The sequence below is a fragment of the Rhynchophorus ferrugineus genome, unplaced genomic scaffold (assembly GCF_030347505.1).
Source record: "Rhynchophorus ferrugineus isolate W39M unplaced genomic scaffold, kcgeb_rfMv2 rfM4, whole genome shotgun sequence".
NCBI classification, from domain to species: Eukaryota; Metazoa; Arthropoda; class Insecta; order Coleoptera; family Curculionidae; genus Rhynchophorus; species Rhynchophorus ferrugineus.
In genome coordinates, this window is record NW_027472583.1 from 7,581,542 (window position 1) to 7,599,998 (window position 18,457).

At 33.5% G+C, this 18,457-nt stretch overlaps 1 protein-coding gene across 2 annotated transcripts in view; it reads left to right on the top strand.

Annotated features, from left to right (window-relative positions):
* side-VI (sidestep VI) overlaps nt 1-18,457 on the top strand; it is a 743,337-nt gene that overhangs the window by 373,108 nt on the left and 351,772 nt on the right. For both annotated transcript variants that reach the window (XM_076401766.1, XM_076401767.1), the window contains exon 2: nt 16,775-16,825. In XM_076401766.1, coding sequence (XP_076257881.1) covers nt 16,775-16,825 — 51 coding nt within the window. The remainder of the gene's footprint in view (nt 1-16,774; nt 16,826-18,457) is intronic.

Sequence of the window (18,457 nt, forward strand, 5' to 3'; positions counted from 1 at the left end):
CCATTTCCGACACAAGAAAATTTCGAATCATGTCTTGGTACCATTTAGCAGTAACAGTAACCGCAACACCTTGGTCATTTTCAAAAAAATAAGGATCAATGATGTTTCCAGAATGAATAGCACACCATACAGTTGTTTTTAGTGTGGATGCAATGATGTTTCATGAATTAACTGAGGATTATGTGTTCCCAAAACTGACTGTTCTGTCTATTAACGTTACCGCCGAGAAGAAAATGAGCTTCATCGTTCATTATCAGTTCAGACGCAAAATCTTCATTGTCACCAGACAGCCTTAGGATTACGTTACTATACTCAACTCGTTTATCAGGATCTCTGTGTAGCAATTTTTGGAATAATTGAATTTTGTACAGGAACATTTTCAAATCAGAATCAGTTTTAAGAATTCGCCGTAAATTGCGTGCCTAAATGTGTAACAAGGAACCACAACTCCGAATTGATGTTGCCGAAGATTGGACTGGAGCGTTACGAGACAAGGGACGTTCCTCCAGAATGAGACCTGTCTGCTGTCGTATCGTACTATCGAAAATTCGCAGGTAAACGATAAATGGTGGTTCTGTCAGGCACTGGAGGATTACGATATCTTTGACGCGATTTCCGCTGAGTGGCAATAATGGAACGATTATTTTCAATAAATATTAACACTATTTCTGTTCGTTCTTGCGGTATATATTTAGCCGTAATAAAATTTGGACGTCCACACAATATTTGAAGCGAAACTGAGCTAAACGTCCCATAACAAAGATGACGCGCAATCAAAAAGGTAGCGGGAATTTTACCGCACCCTATATGTCGGTACTAATATTTCCTGTAATATCTAGTAATATATTTCTAAAATATAAAGCTATTTTGCAACAGCATCTGCATTAATGTTCCGACATTTATTTTATTATTGCCAATTGGATGCCAATTAATTGAAGAAGATCTACGAGTTTTTGTTATTTCCTGGGTATCATTATTATGATCTTCAATAATATGTAAATCATTTTTATATAATTTTAGCCATAAATTCTAAAGTTGAAACCTATTCTAAAGTTACATTTTACTTACAAAATATCTTAAAATATATTTTTCAGTTAACCACGGCTGATTAAAACTGTTAGTTTTTGAAGACGAGTTGTGATATAATTTTTCCAATTGTCTTAGCCTGTAGTTGATTGCTTTAGAGAACAAAACCAGAAAAAATCATATTCCACAGAGAGGTCCCTTCCAGTTACCAGCACAAGAGAATTAACATGTTTTTTTTTTCAATTTCCTCCAACAATTCACCCCCATGAATTATGCAACGGCAAGTCCGTCGATGACCTTTGAACCTTTCGATTGCTGGTTTCTCGGTTTTTCCTCTGGCATCCCATATTGCTCTAAGGTCCGACCGGTTTACAAACCGTCAGCGAAGGGAGAAGGGGGCTTTTGGCGGGATGCTCGATAAAATTACCGAGAATTTTGCTAAAGAGATTCGGTTTTCCGGACAAGGTTTGAATGTGAATATAAAGTCCGTTGTGGCAAGAGCGAGAGGCAGTCAGACGATAAATCAGCGATGTTTTTTCCTGGTCGTTTTCAATCAGAACGACGACATTTTAGCAGCGCCATCCGCCCGTTACGAACAAACACAATGATAATGATGTAAATATTTATGGCTTTCTTTCGCTTTTTTTCTCTGCTTTCTTTCATTTGGCATAAACGAATTTCGGGAAATTCCGGATTTTGTAATTGCGACAACTGTCATCTGGTTGAATATAGGCGTTTGTTGTATTATAATGGTATGTACAGAATATTTCAAAAGAGGGTTTAGGGCTCAGCGAAAACAAAAGTAAGCTAAGGGCACTGACATCGTCAATTGCTTTTTCGATACTTAAATGTCGCATCAAGTATGAGGTTTCGAGCAACGAAGTTATGTCATTAAGTATAGCTGAAACCGTGCAGAATATTAACCAGATTATTCATGACGATATGAAAATGAAGCGAAAGAGTACTATAAATATTTATAAATCCTTATTACGTCATATATTGTACTATAATATAACTTGGTGTGTATGGTGTTGGTAATGAAAGAGTTTACTCAGTAAATAAGAAAACTTACCAATATCTTCTTTTCGGAAGGAGCTCAATTTCATCTTATTGGGTGCAGATTAAGAGAATCGTGGTTAATGAGATGCAGGGAATCTCAAGCGCTAGAAACCCTTTTATTCACCTAAGGTAGGCTATACATACACAAAAATATACAAATAAACAGACCACGAAAAAACAAACCGAGAAGAAAAAGCTAAATTTGAAAGAAATAGCTGTTTTGAAGACATGATAGATCCCCATATTTCGCTACATATTTCGATAAACAAATTATGGAGTAATTCATTATATGTGGAGAGAATGAATTGTCTTTTACTTCTTTTTCAATCTCTTCACGGGTGCCCAGTCTCTGACCCTTATTTTGGGCAGCTTAGGAAACTTTTTGTGAAACTTTTTTTCCACTGCTTCTCAACATATTAGTGGGTGAAGTATGTTAAAAGATGTCTTGCGTTCAATATAATACATATACACACCAGATAAGAGGAAATATCAAAATATTCACGACTGACAGAATGGTTGCTATTGTAGTCATCAACGGTATCCTGTTAGAGCAAGTAGAAAATTTCAAATAGTTGGGATCGGTAATTTAGAAGAAGGCATCTATAGCTGAAACAGCAAACCGAATCAGCCAAGATTTTGCTTCTCTAAAATGGTATATGTAGAAGAGAGGAGATATTATAATTAAATATGTTCAGAAGCCGGTAAGGTAAAAATGCATCAGCAGGCACGCAAGTGTTGGTATATAGACAGATTCCCAAACAGGTATGGAGTTATAATATTGAGCTCAGGACTTAAACCGGCAAAAGGAATATTTAAAGATTAAAGTAAAAAGCAGAAAGTCAAGTTCTAAAAAATATCGATGATACACTTTGATATTTAAAGGTACTGATCTTCATCTAAAAGAATAATGTAAAAGCAAAACTAAAAAATTAAATTCATCCAGTTTCTTGATAACACCAATCTAGCCAAAAGAAGATAAGTAATGGCTACAAAAGTTACTTTAACTTTAACTTTAAATAAGGAAAAACATATCTTAATTATAGGAAATTCAAAATGGCGAGTTAATTTGCAATAATAAACACAATAAGCCAAATATATAACCTAGGTGTCTAGAAATAAAAAGGTGGTGATAGTAAAGGATTATCATTATGATAAAATAGATAATGCGAGTAGACAAACTTACAAGAAAATACTTCTCTTAGAGTTCATTTCCTATTCACAATTCTTGTAGGTGTTTGCTTTCTGTCTGCAAGTCAGCTCTCTACAATTTGAATAACCTTTGAAACGTTTGACAATTCTTGATCGAGGAATATATCCAATGCATAATAATACAGAGAAGCTTAATGAAACATTGTCAACTGTTTGGGAAAAAAATTTATCTAGCTTTAAAATGTACAAAATGATCTTGTCTAACCATAAACAAACAAAAAAACTAACCATTAAAACAATATATTAGGAATATAATACGATATATGTGACAACATATGAATTCTCGTTATTATAATTGATTGTTACAGAATATAACAAAGTGTTATATCACTTACGCCTTATTTTTCAAGAAGCTACGAATTAATTCCAACAACGAATAGGTATTGTATTGGTAAATTACATATTTACTAACAGTAAACGTAAAACTGTTATTTTACTGTACTTTTTAGCTTCGCATTCGGCATTAATTGTTGTGAGGCAACATAGAAAAAAGAGAATAACGCGAATGTGTGCATCCAACGAAGTAAAGTACGCAGGCACGAGAGAGACAGGCTGGGTTTTTTTCGATTTTGTTTCGCGAGAAAAAGCAGCCACTCGTTTTAGTTTAATTAAACGCGTGAAGCGTCTTGGGACCGGTTTCCATCCGTACGAATATTATTTCATTAACAAACATTTTAATATGAAGAGTTAAAACAATGGCTGCGTTATAATTGAGTTTTCTGGTAATTGCAAAAGTTCCTGTATTGTTTTATTTATGCAAGAGGCATACGAATTTATGCAAGATTTATTGGCTGTGACTTCAGTTCGAGGGTGACATATAATGACGGCAACTTAATCATCACCATCATCATTGATCCTCAAATGCTGATATTTGAATGGCTCCTTATGGTATACAAAATTTTTATATTTTGGTATTCTGAATCCTAAAATGACCTTTGGCTAACAATGTTAAAGAAGTTATTATATTACAATAAAATAGAATATGCTTGAAAAATATTATTTTATTTATGATCCATTAAAAAAACATTTTTGCATCTAATATACGATCACTAGTTTACAGTAAAACGTTTTTCCTAGTGAGGATCCTCTTTATACATCTTCGCTAGTAAGAAGACTGAAATGCCACTCTGAAGCGTCCACTAGTAGTCTGATATTGAGACGTATTCCTTGGTATCTTTTCAATGCCTTGATGAAATCATTCAACTTGTTCTTCATTCAACTCTACCAAAATATCCAGAAAGTAGATAAGATGGAATTGAACAAAAATTATGTTTAAACTCATTAGACAACATATTAATCACTTGAAATACTACTTGAATATTAGCGTTCTTTTGACGATTTATCTATAGGAAGAGACACTGTGGTTTCCCAAAACTTTCTCTATAACCTCCTTGAAAGCAGTCCATTCTTCTGTTTGAGGTTCCGTGTTACTCGTGACAAAGGCTCCTTGTTTCTGAACTGCCTGGAAACTTTTAGATATAAAAAAATTATTAAACATTAAAAGACGTTAAAAAATATTAAAATGTCATTAAATAGCCGCATATTTGCCACCCATGGCTTTGTTGTAACTTGCAAAGTACCCATTCCAAGTTTTATGGGTTTTTTTGGGTTGTACGAAATGATTTACAGGAACGGAAACATAAAAAATCGCTGTTATGGAGCATAACATTTCCATAAATCTATGAACAAATTTTGGCGAAAATATTTGCTAAATGCTGACGTCCTGAAGTTTTCTCCGTATTATTTTCATTTTCAGCATACATTAATATCGGTTGAAATAGGTTCTTTAATCATGTTGAGATAGCACGAAATCTCTTTTAAATGTTTATTTTATAGATCCAATGTGAAAGAGAAGAAAATAGTTTAAAAAAATTGAATTTAAAGTATATCGTTATATCCATGAGGTTAAATCCGGAGAAAAAAATAGAGTACTTAAAAGGTATCCGGAGATTATCAGCCTCTTTTTATAAGATTGTAAAAATTCCACCGTGTTACCTTAATTGCAGAAGTTACACAAAAAAAACTGTTACACGTGCTATTGCCCATTTACCGGCCGAAAAAAGGCGAAAACAGTTAAAAAACAACTTTAATTATGCAGGGGATTGCTTGCCAAAAATGTAGTACGGCAAAAAATCCACTTACAAGCAATAAAAAAACATCGTGTTTACTTAGCCTTCCGAATAGCAAGTTGGACGGAATAATATTAAATAATAATGTTCACTCGCAGACGCCGTATAAATAATATATCCCTTTTTTATTCTCCCCTTGGTTGTTAGCGTCCTATGGCGTAAGGCACCGCCTCGGATGAACAATGACAACTACAATTATGCTGATAACTCTTTCGGCAGCGTTATTATCTCAGAAAATTAGGGTGTATCATTAGTCTTCAGAAATATTGTCCGTAAATGTATGTTACATTATTCAACATTCCTCATTACATACATCATTAGACCTACCCTAACATTTTTATAATGAATTTTTAATACTTCTACAGCATTGCTGATCATCGATCTCACCCTAAAAAATTATTAGGTGCAAAACGCATTCGTTGAAAAAGAAGATTGGTGCAATATATATTTACCAAAATATGTTCCATCATCTTCTACAATTAATTTTTTCCAATCTTTGGACAACGTGGCGATACTGCGTCCAAGAAACAGTATTGCTTTAACAACTATGCTATCATCGATTCATTTTCATCCTTTTTCCAGACAAGCTATGATGCATCGTTCTGAACAAGTTGTAATCATAAGCAAAACTTCCTACTCGAGCTATAAAAATGATTTCTTCACCAATATTTCAGCATCTAATGGTACAGTGTCATGCTTAAATGGCTCTGCGTCAGATACTCGCTATTAATGGTCAGTTTTGCCACAACACACCATTTAAATTGTTTAAGTGATGCCCGCGGACAATTGGTATTACCTCAGTAGATCCACGTTTCATCGTTAGTCACAATAGTCCGCAGAAAACAGTCTTTTGCCCGATAAACAATGAAACATCGATGTTAAAACTATTCCAAATGACAATGCCAGTCGTTTTTTAATGCTTCCCATCACATGTAAGCGCCTGGTAACATCTCGTTCATCAACAGCTAGGCATGAACGTTTTTTTGAGAGTTTAAGCTGTGTGTTCATCGACTAATTATTTATTATTTATTTTTTGGTGTATCAGGTCGTTATTTGGCACTTGTATCAAAATAGACACTTAAAGTTCATCTAATCATCATTGAAACCAAAAGCAATAATTGAGAAATGTAGTATAATTTTTTTTGTTGCCTATTTCTCTCAGTTTTAACTGATTCACTAAAGATGTATGTGGCATAGTGTTGACTTTGCTATTGAGTAATTCATTTTTATTTAAACTATCTAGTTCAGGTACATCAGTGGTTAACAGCAGTGACTCAAATTAATGATTGGGTCAAGTTTGAATAACTTAGAAACGATTAGTTTCCAATCCAAGTGTGCTTTGCTATATTTCGTTCCGGATATTTCGATGTTAATAATACTTGAATAAATCAATGGTTGAACGTCATTAATATTAACCATAAAATAGTTTCGTAAAATGAAATAAGACTAATGATATAAGAATGTAATAATGGGATTCCCGTGAGTTAACTCCAATAATCACAGTTGTCTTCCACTCAGATTTATTAATATATCTCTTTCTCCAAACTTTCAAAATAGCTGCATTTTACACATATTTTTGATGCTGCAAATTTCGCTTTGGAGTTTTTAATAAATGCGTAATTTCGGTGAAGATATCGTTGTAATTACTACAGAGAAAAATTTACGGAAGAACGACAATTAAACTACCGAAATCAGCTAATAAAATTCATGGCTGAACTAAACGATGGTAAATCGGGTTTAATTACTCCCATAAACTTCCCAAATAACTTCACACCCACTTGAATTACAGTTTATTATATACTAGCGTTTAATTTTAACCAAACATTCTAATTTATTCAAATATTTACTTGTTATATAACGATTTATTATTTTAAGAATTATTTTTACAAGATATTGTCCATAATTATTACTACTTAGCTTGTTATATCGTAGGAAATACAATCACCAAAAATTGTGTTCAATAAAAAATCAAACGAAACAATGTCTTTTAATTTTCTTAATTGTTCATTAGTTCAGCAGAATGCAATAGATGAACCAGAACATTTGACTAAACCTTCAAACTGAAATCAGTGAGACTTTATGGTATTCATCTAACCTGGATATATCTGATTACTGCTTGTTGATGAATTGTGTCCTGACATGAATTGCCCTAAAAATGATTTTTGAGATGTTTCAGAGCTTGGTTGATTATTTTTGCTAATCACAATTACTAGCTCAAGCTGAAATTAACTCTGAAAATTAAAAAGTTTTCGATATAATTTTTCTAAAGTTATTTCTCCTATATAATATAACTAACAAGATTTTGATATAAATAAAATGTCGATGGAGAAAAGGTTTGGTAAATACAATAGATCTGGCACTATATTTTATTTTATAATTGATAGTTAAAATGAATTTATTGCTTCTTTAATAATTTAAAATTATTGCTTCAAGCCATTTAAATCCAAAATTGTTGCCATACTTTAGATCATTCATAAATGCGATTCCTAAAGAACAGCTTCTCTTTTGAGATAAACCATTAATTGGGCAATTTTTTAGCTTTATCCCAATAGGCAATAGATAGGCGAGATACTGATCTGTAAGCGATTCGAAAAGGCCATAGTGTAGCAAGGTCTGGAAAGTACGACGGGTGCCTCAAAAACTTTCCTACCAAGTGATGTCAACACTTTGTTGACTGTTTTACTGTATGAATGTTACCTTATCATAGTTTTGAGTGTATTGTAGACTTTATTCGATCAATTCCCAGTTCTAATTGATTATTTTTGGTCGGTATTAACTGTTTGTCCAGTTTGCCAGTTCATAAAATACGACACCAACCTGGTACCACGGGAACAAAATGATTTGGCTTTGCACCTGATGGGCCGACTTCGCCATATTATAATTATTATATTTTTCTTGTGGAATACTTGAAATTAATCATTTTTTTATCACTCATTTACAATCGATGCAGAAATTACTTCCTCTCATATCTTTGAATTGGAATTCAATTGATGATTTTTCGACATTCTAATTGCCTGTCCTTTAATTCATGTGGCATCCGTCTTTCCATCATTGGTATATTTCCCATCGATTGCAATCGTCTACATTTTATGACATAGTTTATATTAAATTTTTCTGCCAATTGTTTTTGAGTTTATATTGGCTTTTCTACCGGAATGTTCTTTGGTTTGAACGTTGAATCTATCACATTTGAATTTTCAGAATGACGTCTCACATATTCTTAAGATTGGAGCAGGTTCATCGTAAGACCCTACTAGGAATACATTACTTCATTCTCTGCGGCTTTATTCTTTTGTTGAAACAAGTAATATAATAGGAGCCGCAAATACAATTTTGATGGGAATTTTTTTAAATATATATATATATATATATATATATATATATATATATATATATATATATATATATTCTTTTAAAAGTTCCAAAAGACTATTGCGGCAAAAGAGGACCCAGAACAGAGATGAGCGAAGATAATGGCAGCCTTGGGATACATCTATAGGGTAAATAAATGTTTAATACCGCGAGATATAGGTCGCTCGATAGTACGACAATATTAACGTTTAAAACGGCAACGTAACGCTGATATAACGGAGCAACATAGCTCTGGATCGACACGATTCGAAAGAGAACCCGTTCGCAAAGAATTAAAGTCCTTTGAGGTCGGCCACAAACACGAACCGAGTAAATTATATGAATTATGTGGTCCCTAATGTTGGAGTTGAAACGACGTCAGTCCCACGGAAGGGCGAAATTGGTGGGGCCGGGGCTAATGGTAACAATGGAAAAGGCTTGTAACAATATTTATATAATGCTATGGCGTTTAATTGTCAGCCCTTTCTACTAAACCAGCCCCGGTCTATCCGGATCAATAAAATAAATATTTGAATGTATCCGAAAAGCTACCTAATATAATTATAAAATAATATGTTTTGTTTCTGTTATAATAATATAATCAATAAAAAGTTATTGACTTGTTTGTGACATACAAATATATACCCAAACAATATAAACACATTTATTGAGAAAAAATATTATATATATGTTAATCGAAATATTTTCCATAATTTTCCACCAACTTTGTCCATATTTCTGACAACGTGGCGATCCATTTTCGTACTTTTTTGGTATTTTAAGAGCATGTGTAGTAAAGACATGTTGCATCGATATGATCAGATTTTAATCAAGAAACAATATGTCTGATGAGTACTGTGTTTGGCAGAACTTCCCATTCCATCTTGAAAACGCACCGGCTCACACTTTTACACTCGCCGCGTCCACTTTGTGAAATTGGACTGCTAACTGCTGCCCTATCCACAGTATTTTCCAGATTTGTCCCCGTGCGACTCTTTTTATTTCTGAACTTGAAAAATTCACTCACCGGGCAGAAATTTGATGCAGACCTCGAGCAAACGTATTTTACTGACGGACTAAATACGTTGGCGCATCGCTGGGTCAAGTATATTGAGTTTCATTCGACGAAAATTTCTATCCAGCGAATATTCGTTTGAGATCTGAGAACAGGAAATAGTCGCTGGGGGCCAGATTTGGAGAATTCGGTGGATGAGGGAGCAATTCGATTTTAGCCATCGTTTTCACTGACTTGTGACATGGTACATAGTCTTGGTGAAGCAGCACTTTCTTCTTCTTCAAATGCGGCCATTTTTCAGCGATTTCGTCTTTCGAACGGTCCAATAACGCTATATAATAGTCGCTGTCCTTCCTTTTTCAAGGTAGCCAATGAAAATTATTCCATGCGCATCCCAAAATACAGACGCTCATCATCTCGTCCAGTCAACTCGGATGACTATCGATTGGACTTCAGACTGAAATGATGGAGCCATTTTTCGTCTATTGTCACATATCGATGCAAAAACTCGGATTTATTATCCTTGATCATCTTTAAACACTGCTCCGAATCATCAACACGTCGTTGTTTCCGGTCAAAAGTGAGCTGGCGCGGCACACAGAGCATTCTCATATCCAAATATTCGTGAATTATATGATATACACATTCAGTTGATATATTTAAAGTGTCTGCTATTTCATTCAATTTCGATTTACGGCCATTCAAAATCATTTTGTGGATTTTTTTAATGTTTTCGTCGGTAACAACCTCTTTTGGGCGTTCACGGCGTTCACCGTCTTCGGTGCTCATTTCACCACGTCTAAACTTAGCATACCAATCCTTGATGGTTAAATTTACTGAGGTATTGTCCGGAAACTGTGTTTATTCCCTTCAAAAAGCAATATTTTATCAACATGACAAATTCCTTTTTATCCATTTTTTTCACTATAACAAAAGTTGCTTCACTCAAAATGCTATAATTCACAAACTAGTAGTCCGACAGCTGTAAAATGTATACACGCATCTTTTGAGGGTTAGAGCGAACTAAAAAACGCATGGATTTAGTTCTAGTCTATGTATCAGGCAGGGGACATTTAAATTGACCTGTTACATGAACTATTATGCGGCATTTTAGAGCAGAGAATGACGAATATATTTCTATTTCCAACGTCACTGAAACAGTTGGCGGATGACTTAGTATCAGAACAGTATAACATTCCTAACTATACAGAGGCTGTAGGTATCAATTCCGCGTACAACTGTAGCTTTTTCGAAAGAAACTGATTACAACTTTTAACATTCGTCGATTTCTCTCAGTATATTGCAAAATTTAATCAAATATCCTTGACTAACAAGAAACAAGATCACTACAATTTCACCACAAGTTAGTCGAATGTTAATTTTTGAACACCATGCTAAATATTTAAGTATATTACTACTGCAGATCTATAATAATAATCCAACCTTGCCTTCTCTATTTTCAATAATAAAAACATACTTATTTAGAGAAACAAAATGCGGTAGCAGCTACTACTTGGCTCTGAAAGAAATATATCCTGTTTCAGAAGGAAAAAAAACTCTTTCATACGCACGACGGCAATCTGAAAAGGCTTCGGCGTCAAAACGATCCAATTAACCTGCGAATGGATTCGAAACGCTAAACAAACTCGCAGGAACGCAAGACGCAGAGGGGTGCAAGGGGTCGCTAAAAAATCCAACAAAACACGCGAAAAAGCATGGAGGTGCTCGTAGCGCGAGCGCCCTCCCAGCGAACCATAAATAAAACAGGGCACTAAGAGGATCCCGAGCCGGATTTATAAATTATAAGTTGTTTTCAAAGTTATGTTTTTCTGTTGGCAGTCCGCGCGCCGCCACCGCGCCCCCTTCCTCCTCCAACTCCTCCGCCCTCGCCCCGACCGTTCTTCGGCCGTCACGGTTCTCTTTATCAAAAGAGAATAAATAATTCGACGTCCGTGAAATCGCGAGAGAAGCAGCTTGTTAGCTGCCGGCGGGGACTTTTTTCTCCCCTATCCGGTTTTTTTCCCTAGCCCCCCTGGCGTCCCGTATCGGGCGAATACGATATCCTTTTGAATTTAATTTACAACAACGCTGAACGGCGGTTCCTCGGCCAGGAAATGCAGATTTGTTTCTTTGCTGTTATAATTTTGTTCAACTTTATTTTTATTTGTAAAAATTGCTTGTTATATTTTTTATATACAGGCGGGAAAAGTTCATGAAAAACGTTCTGTTAACCGAAATATTAGGCTTATTTGTACTTCCAGAGAAGTGATTTTCAACTTCTTTTTTCGGTGGTACATGGTAATGAATATTTCCTTCTTGATAGCGCAGTGGTAATGGTAACAGGGCGGTCTTCCTGGTCTTGCGATAGTTACGGGTTCGGATCCTGCTGAGGCATGGTGTTTATTTTTGTGACTGTTTAACATTTGTGATTTGCCTTAGGAAATAGTGGGTAAGACTGGATGTTTTCTGTGATGGTCTCCAAGTTGGTCACTCGCCAGTCGGTAAACTTAATGATGAGGACCATCGTTCGAAGCCCACGTTAACAATAGGTTTAATCAAAGTAAAGAAGGGGACAAAGCACAATATAATAAGGACAGCAACATATGTGATCTGATCTCCTGTTGTAGATTTAGAACTTTAGGGAGTTCATTTTTAATATTTCTAAGGTGAACAAATTTAATAGACAGTGAGAGAGGTTAAGTTCGGTTCTCGATATTGTTAAAGAGTTACATTCTGATAGTAAATTGCATACTGGGTATGGAGAACTACAGCGAGGACATCGAGGAGGGGGGTCGCCCCTAAGCAGATGGGAATGGGTGAATGTTCTGTGTTTGGATAGTAGGACGCAAGAGAAGTAATGGGGATTTAATAGCCATAGCTTGTTGTATTTTATCATGTCCTGGCTCAGTTGACTCATGCCGTGTATTTAGCATTAAATACAAGATAATATGTCATTATATTGTATAATGTGTTGATAACGATACAAATACATTATACCAAAATATCTGAGGGGAGGGGTGGCTATTTTTTGCACATTTTAAAAATTCTAAAACTTCTAGGAATATATCATCTAGGGGTTCTTCATAATTCTAATACTTTTTTGAAATCCCTCAGCAAACTGGTTCACACTTTATACATATTTAACTAAGATATACTCAGAAAACTTAATAAAATATTGAATCATTAAATTCCTTAATTTGGATTCTTATCCGGAAGCTGCGAGTTCCCAAAAGGCATCACCATTGGCAGCGAAGCTCATACTTACGATGTCTGATGCAATAAAGTACGAATTGGTTTCTTTGAATCCTCAACTTCGTCAGCTTCCAAAGAAACTAGAGCAGCGTGCTTGGCGGAAAGAATTAAAAAAATTAAGTAGAAAATTCAATATGCAGATAAGTGATAGCTAAGGTATTTGCAAGAAAACATATGATCCAAAGGTATTCCACAGTACTGGGTGGGTTTGAAGAGACAAAATCCTTATAAACCAGTATAGTTAAGCTCTGAGAATTATACTATTTCAAAGGGTTTTTGTCTCTTGAAAACTGTGCAGTACTCTAAACTTATATAAGGTACACCTATGGCACTACACCCATCACAGTTGCTTGTGATTTTGAGTACATCATGGATTTAAAATTTCCTTGCTAAGAAACTCGGAAACGTTTATATTTATTCGTTCAATTTTTTACCTATATCATCCCGGCTTTGTTTTTAATTTACTTATTGGTTTTTTTAATAAATGTTTTATATTTTAAAATATAAAAAACAAAAATTAACAATAAAGAAAATAATGCACACTGTTTAGAAAACGAAAAATATAAGCTTCCACACCTGAAAGTCCCCTACATACCCACATTCTTAATGATTTTCAATAAAGTCATTTTGGTTTGGTCATAACTATTAATACACACTATCTACAACTCCGATCTTGTTCTTTCTCTCAAATTTTAAATATATTTAAATGAAGTGTTTTGGAAGTAATTGAACCTTTTTTAATAATGAATTTAATGAATAACTTTCATTTTATTTTTGGTAATGTCTGTTATTTCGACTATTAGTAGAACAAATGTTAAACTTCCAAGACTATTTGCTGTATTCTCTCAATATTTAGCATCCTATCTGGGTAAGAGTGACTCGGTATTATCACGCCCTGAATATTGTGATGATAATCTGTAACGGATTTACAGTATCGAAAATAATTCTTCAAGAAAATTAAAATATTCAATTTAAATAGCTTAAATAACGCAGAATAATGGGATGGTTTAATGTAAACTTTAGAACGTGTCTCAACAGCAGCAACTTCTAATAGTAATACAGATTTTTATAGGACAATATATTTCAGTATACCATTGTTTATAGATCAACCAACGATCTATAAACAATTATTGCCCTTATATCAAGCATCATAACGCCAGGAACAATCTCTAATATGCTACAAACTTGGATTAACAGAATGGGCCACATATAAGCTGACCGCGACAGCTATTTAACTGAAATTGTTTTCCAGAAATGATTGACTGTTAAAGCTGTTCTCTCTTGACTAAAGCTTTAAAGATTTAATAAAGTGAATACTCATTAGATATTAAATTTCAACAACGATAGTATGCAAAAAACTAAATGAATAAATTCTTTTGAATGTACCCGTTTCCCATTTCTATTTATACGTTATAACTGTAAAAATATTTTCACTTCAAATATACCTAATCAGTTTTTTCAAGAATCCATTGTAAGATTTAGCGTTGGAAACTATCAACTAAAAACAGTCGATATGGCTAATAAGGAAAAATATGGCTAAGCTGTCAATTTAGGCGATAGTCAAAAAGTTATTCGACTGAAAAATGGTAATTACTGAGTCACATTTTCATTTTTGTTTCTCTATTCGTCATAATAGACGAAGATGTAAGAATTCCTTCCTGTGTTAATTTTAGGAGAAAAGAGGACGGAGATAAGTCTTTAACTCTTTGTGCTGTATTGATTGGTCCATTTCAAATAATTTTAAATTGACCAAATATATTTCATCGTATTTTAATGTTGGGAAAATAACAATGACATAATATAATAAAAGTAACTGGTTTATTTTTATATCGATCCAGCGTCTGCTTAAGAATTTTATTTAACCCTGCCATAAGTGCGACGGAGATGTACGTATTGTCTCCCGAACTTTCTTTGTGAAAGTACGAGGAAGAGATTATTCCTAGATTTTATTATTTCCAAGGAAGAGTCTCATTTTGAATAATATAAAATTATATATGTTTTATATATTGGATTTTATTGTAGAGAACGGTGTAAAAACCTCTAAATATTTCTATCATATTGACACCCCCACAAGTAAAAGAAGTTGTAACATTCAAGAAGCTTGAACAAACATCGAGAGACCAAAATTTAAAAGAACCTAATAGTTACCAAGATAACATAAATGAGCCATACTTATTTTACGATTTATCAATAAAACTATTCTTTTTACCTTATTGCATCAATAAATAATATTGGAAAACTTCTTAGTTCTTATATATTTAAAAGTCGATAGTTAAAATGCACATAACATAGATGCATATTTCTCTGAAACATATAATAATTTCCTCAAATTAAGGGAATACCACTATAAACGGCAACCTTGATAAAAACGCATCTTCAATAGAAACATAAAGTATAAAGAGATTAAAGCAAGCTACCGAAAAACGAGATACAACAAGTGGCGTCATCTTGCGACATTACTCCGGACTATAGAATAAATTTGCTTTTATTAATTAAGAATGGTTATAATAACACGAAAAAACTTTCTTCCGACAACGATACCGAGAAGTTTGTTCTGCTTTGGAATTTATTAGCTCGTTTTTTGCGCTCTTCTTCCTCTTCTTCTCATTCTATCGGTTAGCCAACGTTCTTCTTCCTCTTTCTCTCACATTGCGTGTTTCTCCGTTTCTCTCTCTCTCTCTCTTTCTCGATACCGCGTTTCGTTCGAAAGTTTTAATTTTCGGGAAAAGGAGTTTGCGTTTGGTTCATTGAGTTGTCTTAGGGAATTGAATTAAAAGTTTCCGCGGGATGAGAAAAGTGAGGAAAAAGTAATTGGAAAACGCTTGCGGTGAGCCTTTTTCATTATAGAGGAAAAACCTAGAACAAATAAGGTGCAAATAGGCGGGTAAACGTCTAGCGAATGGGCTAAAGGGATGGTCTTGATGGTTGATTGGTGCAAATTATTGTTATAGGAAGGAAACTTTTTTAATTATTCATTCTAATATTATTGTAGGCGGTCTTATATATGTGGGTATGTTTTTATGTGCGCATTTTACGATCTAATTAAGCTAATTATGAATGTTATTCATGCAATAACTCTAAAATAACGAATCTGCATTATTAATAATATTAGATAGTCAACTTTTCTAATACTTTCCCTTATCCTTCTTTGTAAATCGCAGAGAAAATCAAGATTTAACTTTATATACAATTTGAGAGAAATGTTTAGCATATAATATCTACATGTCACTACTACTTGATGTCATGTACTTCGAATTGAGGGTAAATTTGACTACAGCACAAGATTTGTGAAGACAGTGCCAAATTGCATTGTATATTAAAAATATGCTTATTAAACTACCATAAAATTTGTTTGAAGGTTAATTTATTTAAAGAGATATATTTTGGTCAAGTTCCAAATTAATTTGTGAGAGATTGTGTGAGAGAGAGAGAGAGAGATTAATTGAGATGACGTTTATAGAGACAAGGACATATTTCATGCCACATAGAGTTACCTCAAAATATGTAAATCATACGGTTACGTAAATCAAATTAAACTACGGGAATAGTAGTCACTACACCAGAGTGTTTCCTGAATATTCCTGAAGAAATTCACCAGACACGTCTGAAAAAATATACTTGTTAGCTAGGTTCAAAATCGAGAAGCATAATTTTTCATTGGTATTTTTTAAGCTATATTAGAAAAGAGAACATTACTATAAGTATTGAAAAATAATTCATTTTTTTGTTTCAGGAGTATTAACCAGCCATTATACGACACATTTCGATGACCATCTTCCAAGCAGTAAGTTTACTTGTACAATATTTATTAAAAATATAATTTTGCTGTTGTATTTTTCTTTAGTGACTTATTATGTCATTATATTATTTAACGGTAACAATGCTATATCGCAGAAAAACTAATTTTTATTCAATATTTTGAAAAAATAACTAAATCTTGGCTAAAAGAGTATTAGTTAGCTCTATGTAATTTTATGATTTGAAATATTCTGGTTTAATATTCCAAAACTGTGTCAGTAGCTATTTCTGTTTCTGCCTTTGGTAGACTCTTTGAGCTTTTTCCATGCACTAGATAAATATAGTTAAGAAACTACAAAGGTTTCCACAATAAAGTTTGTCAAATGCATAGATAATATAGAGAAACAAACTCGTACACTTTTTCTTTGCTCTTTTTTTCATAATATGATAGTAATGTTACATATAATGTAATATTGGTAATGTGGTAATTGGCTTATAAACAACGAGTTTCTATTGTTGACACAGAACTTCTTCACGAGAAGAAGAGATGAATATCACTAAAACTCGCCAAAGTTAGCGATCGGCCGCAGTTGTTTTAATTTCGTACAATGTACCCTCTCTATCTTGATCCATTGACGGGGTCAATTTCGCCACATAAACCTATTAATGAATTTATTCAATTCTCACTCGAGGTACATGTGGGAACTCTGGATCTCTGGAGTCTTTAGATTTGCTCTTCAACTGTTCTCAAACGATCTAATATATTCTATTTCCTTAATATATCAATAATATACATCCATTAGGGCTTGAAGATGTCTAACAGAAAAATAAGTCATTATATGATGAAGTTATTTTAAAAATTAATTGACTATATTTTTAAATAATATATCTCAAGTTAGTTATATAGATTCTAACCCTTTTTTTATAAGAAATTCATATTTTGTTTATCATCCTTATATCCACAATAATACTGTCACTTGGAAAATTTTATCAGACAGAGTTCTGGATACATTTTCTTGTTATTTTATTTTGGCTATATATGAAGTTGACATCATTATTTTTAGTTATTTTTTTAGTATTTAACTAATTTAGTTGGAATATTGAAATAATTTGAAACAATGTCAATATCTCTATAATTCCAAATAATGATCTTCATGATTTTATTGGCACGCACTCTTTTATATTGATTTTATATAAATGTAGCTAAATTAATGTTATATGTCGTTGATGCTGTATTATACATCCGCTTTCAATACTGCGACAGCTGTGAGATTATTGCCATAGCTTTTTTACTTTGGTTTAAGAAAAAATCAAGCGGCGATTATATAGATCATTTAGATTTTATAATCAAGGGGGCAAGTTCTAACCAATGGATCTGAATATGTTGACCTAGAAATGCGCCATGCAGTATTTAAACTGTATTATAACACGTGCTATTGTTTTATTGAAAACATATATTGTCCACATTAATATAAAATAATCTAAGCACGGAAAATTCGGTTTGGTAAGACTCATTAAAAATCATTACATGACTGACTTCATTTTCCAAGAAATATTTATTGTTGATGTATTATATTGTCGAACAAATCAAATACGGAGTTTCTAAACCACAAATAGGACTATTTTGAGGATTACGAGGGTCCGTTAAGGTACATAGAAGTCCATAATCAACACAAAC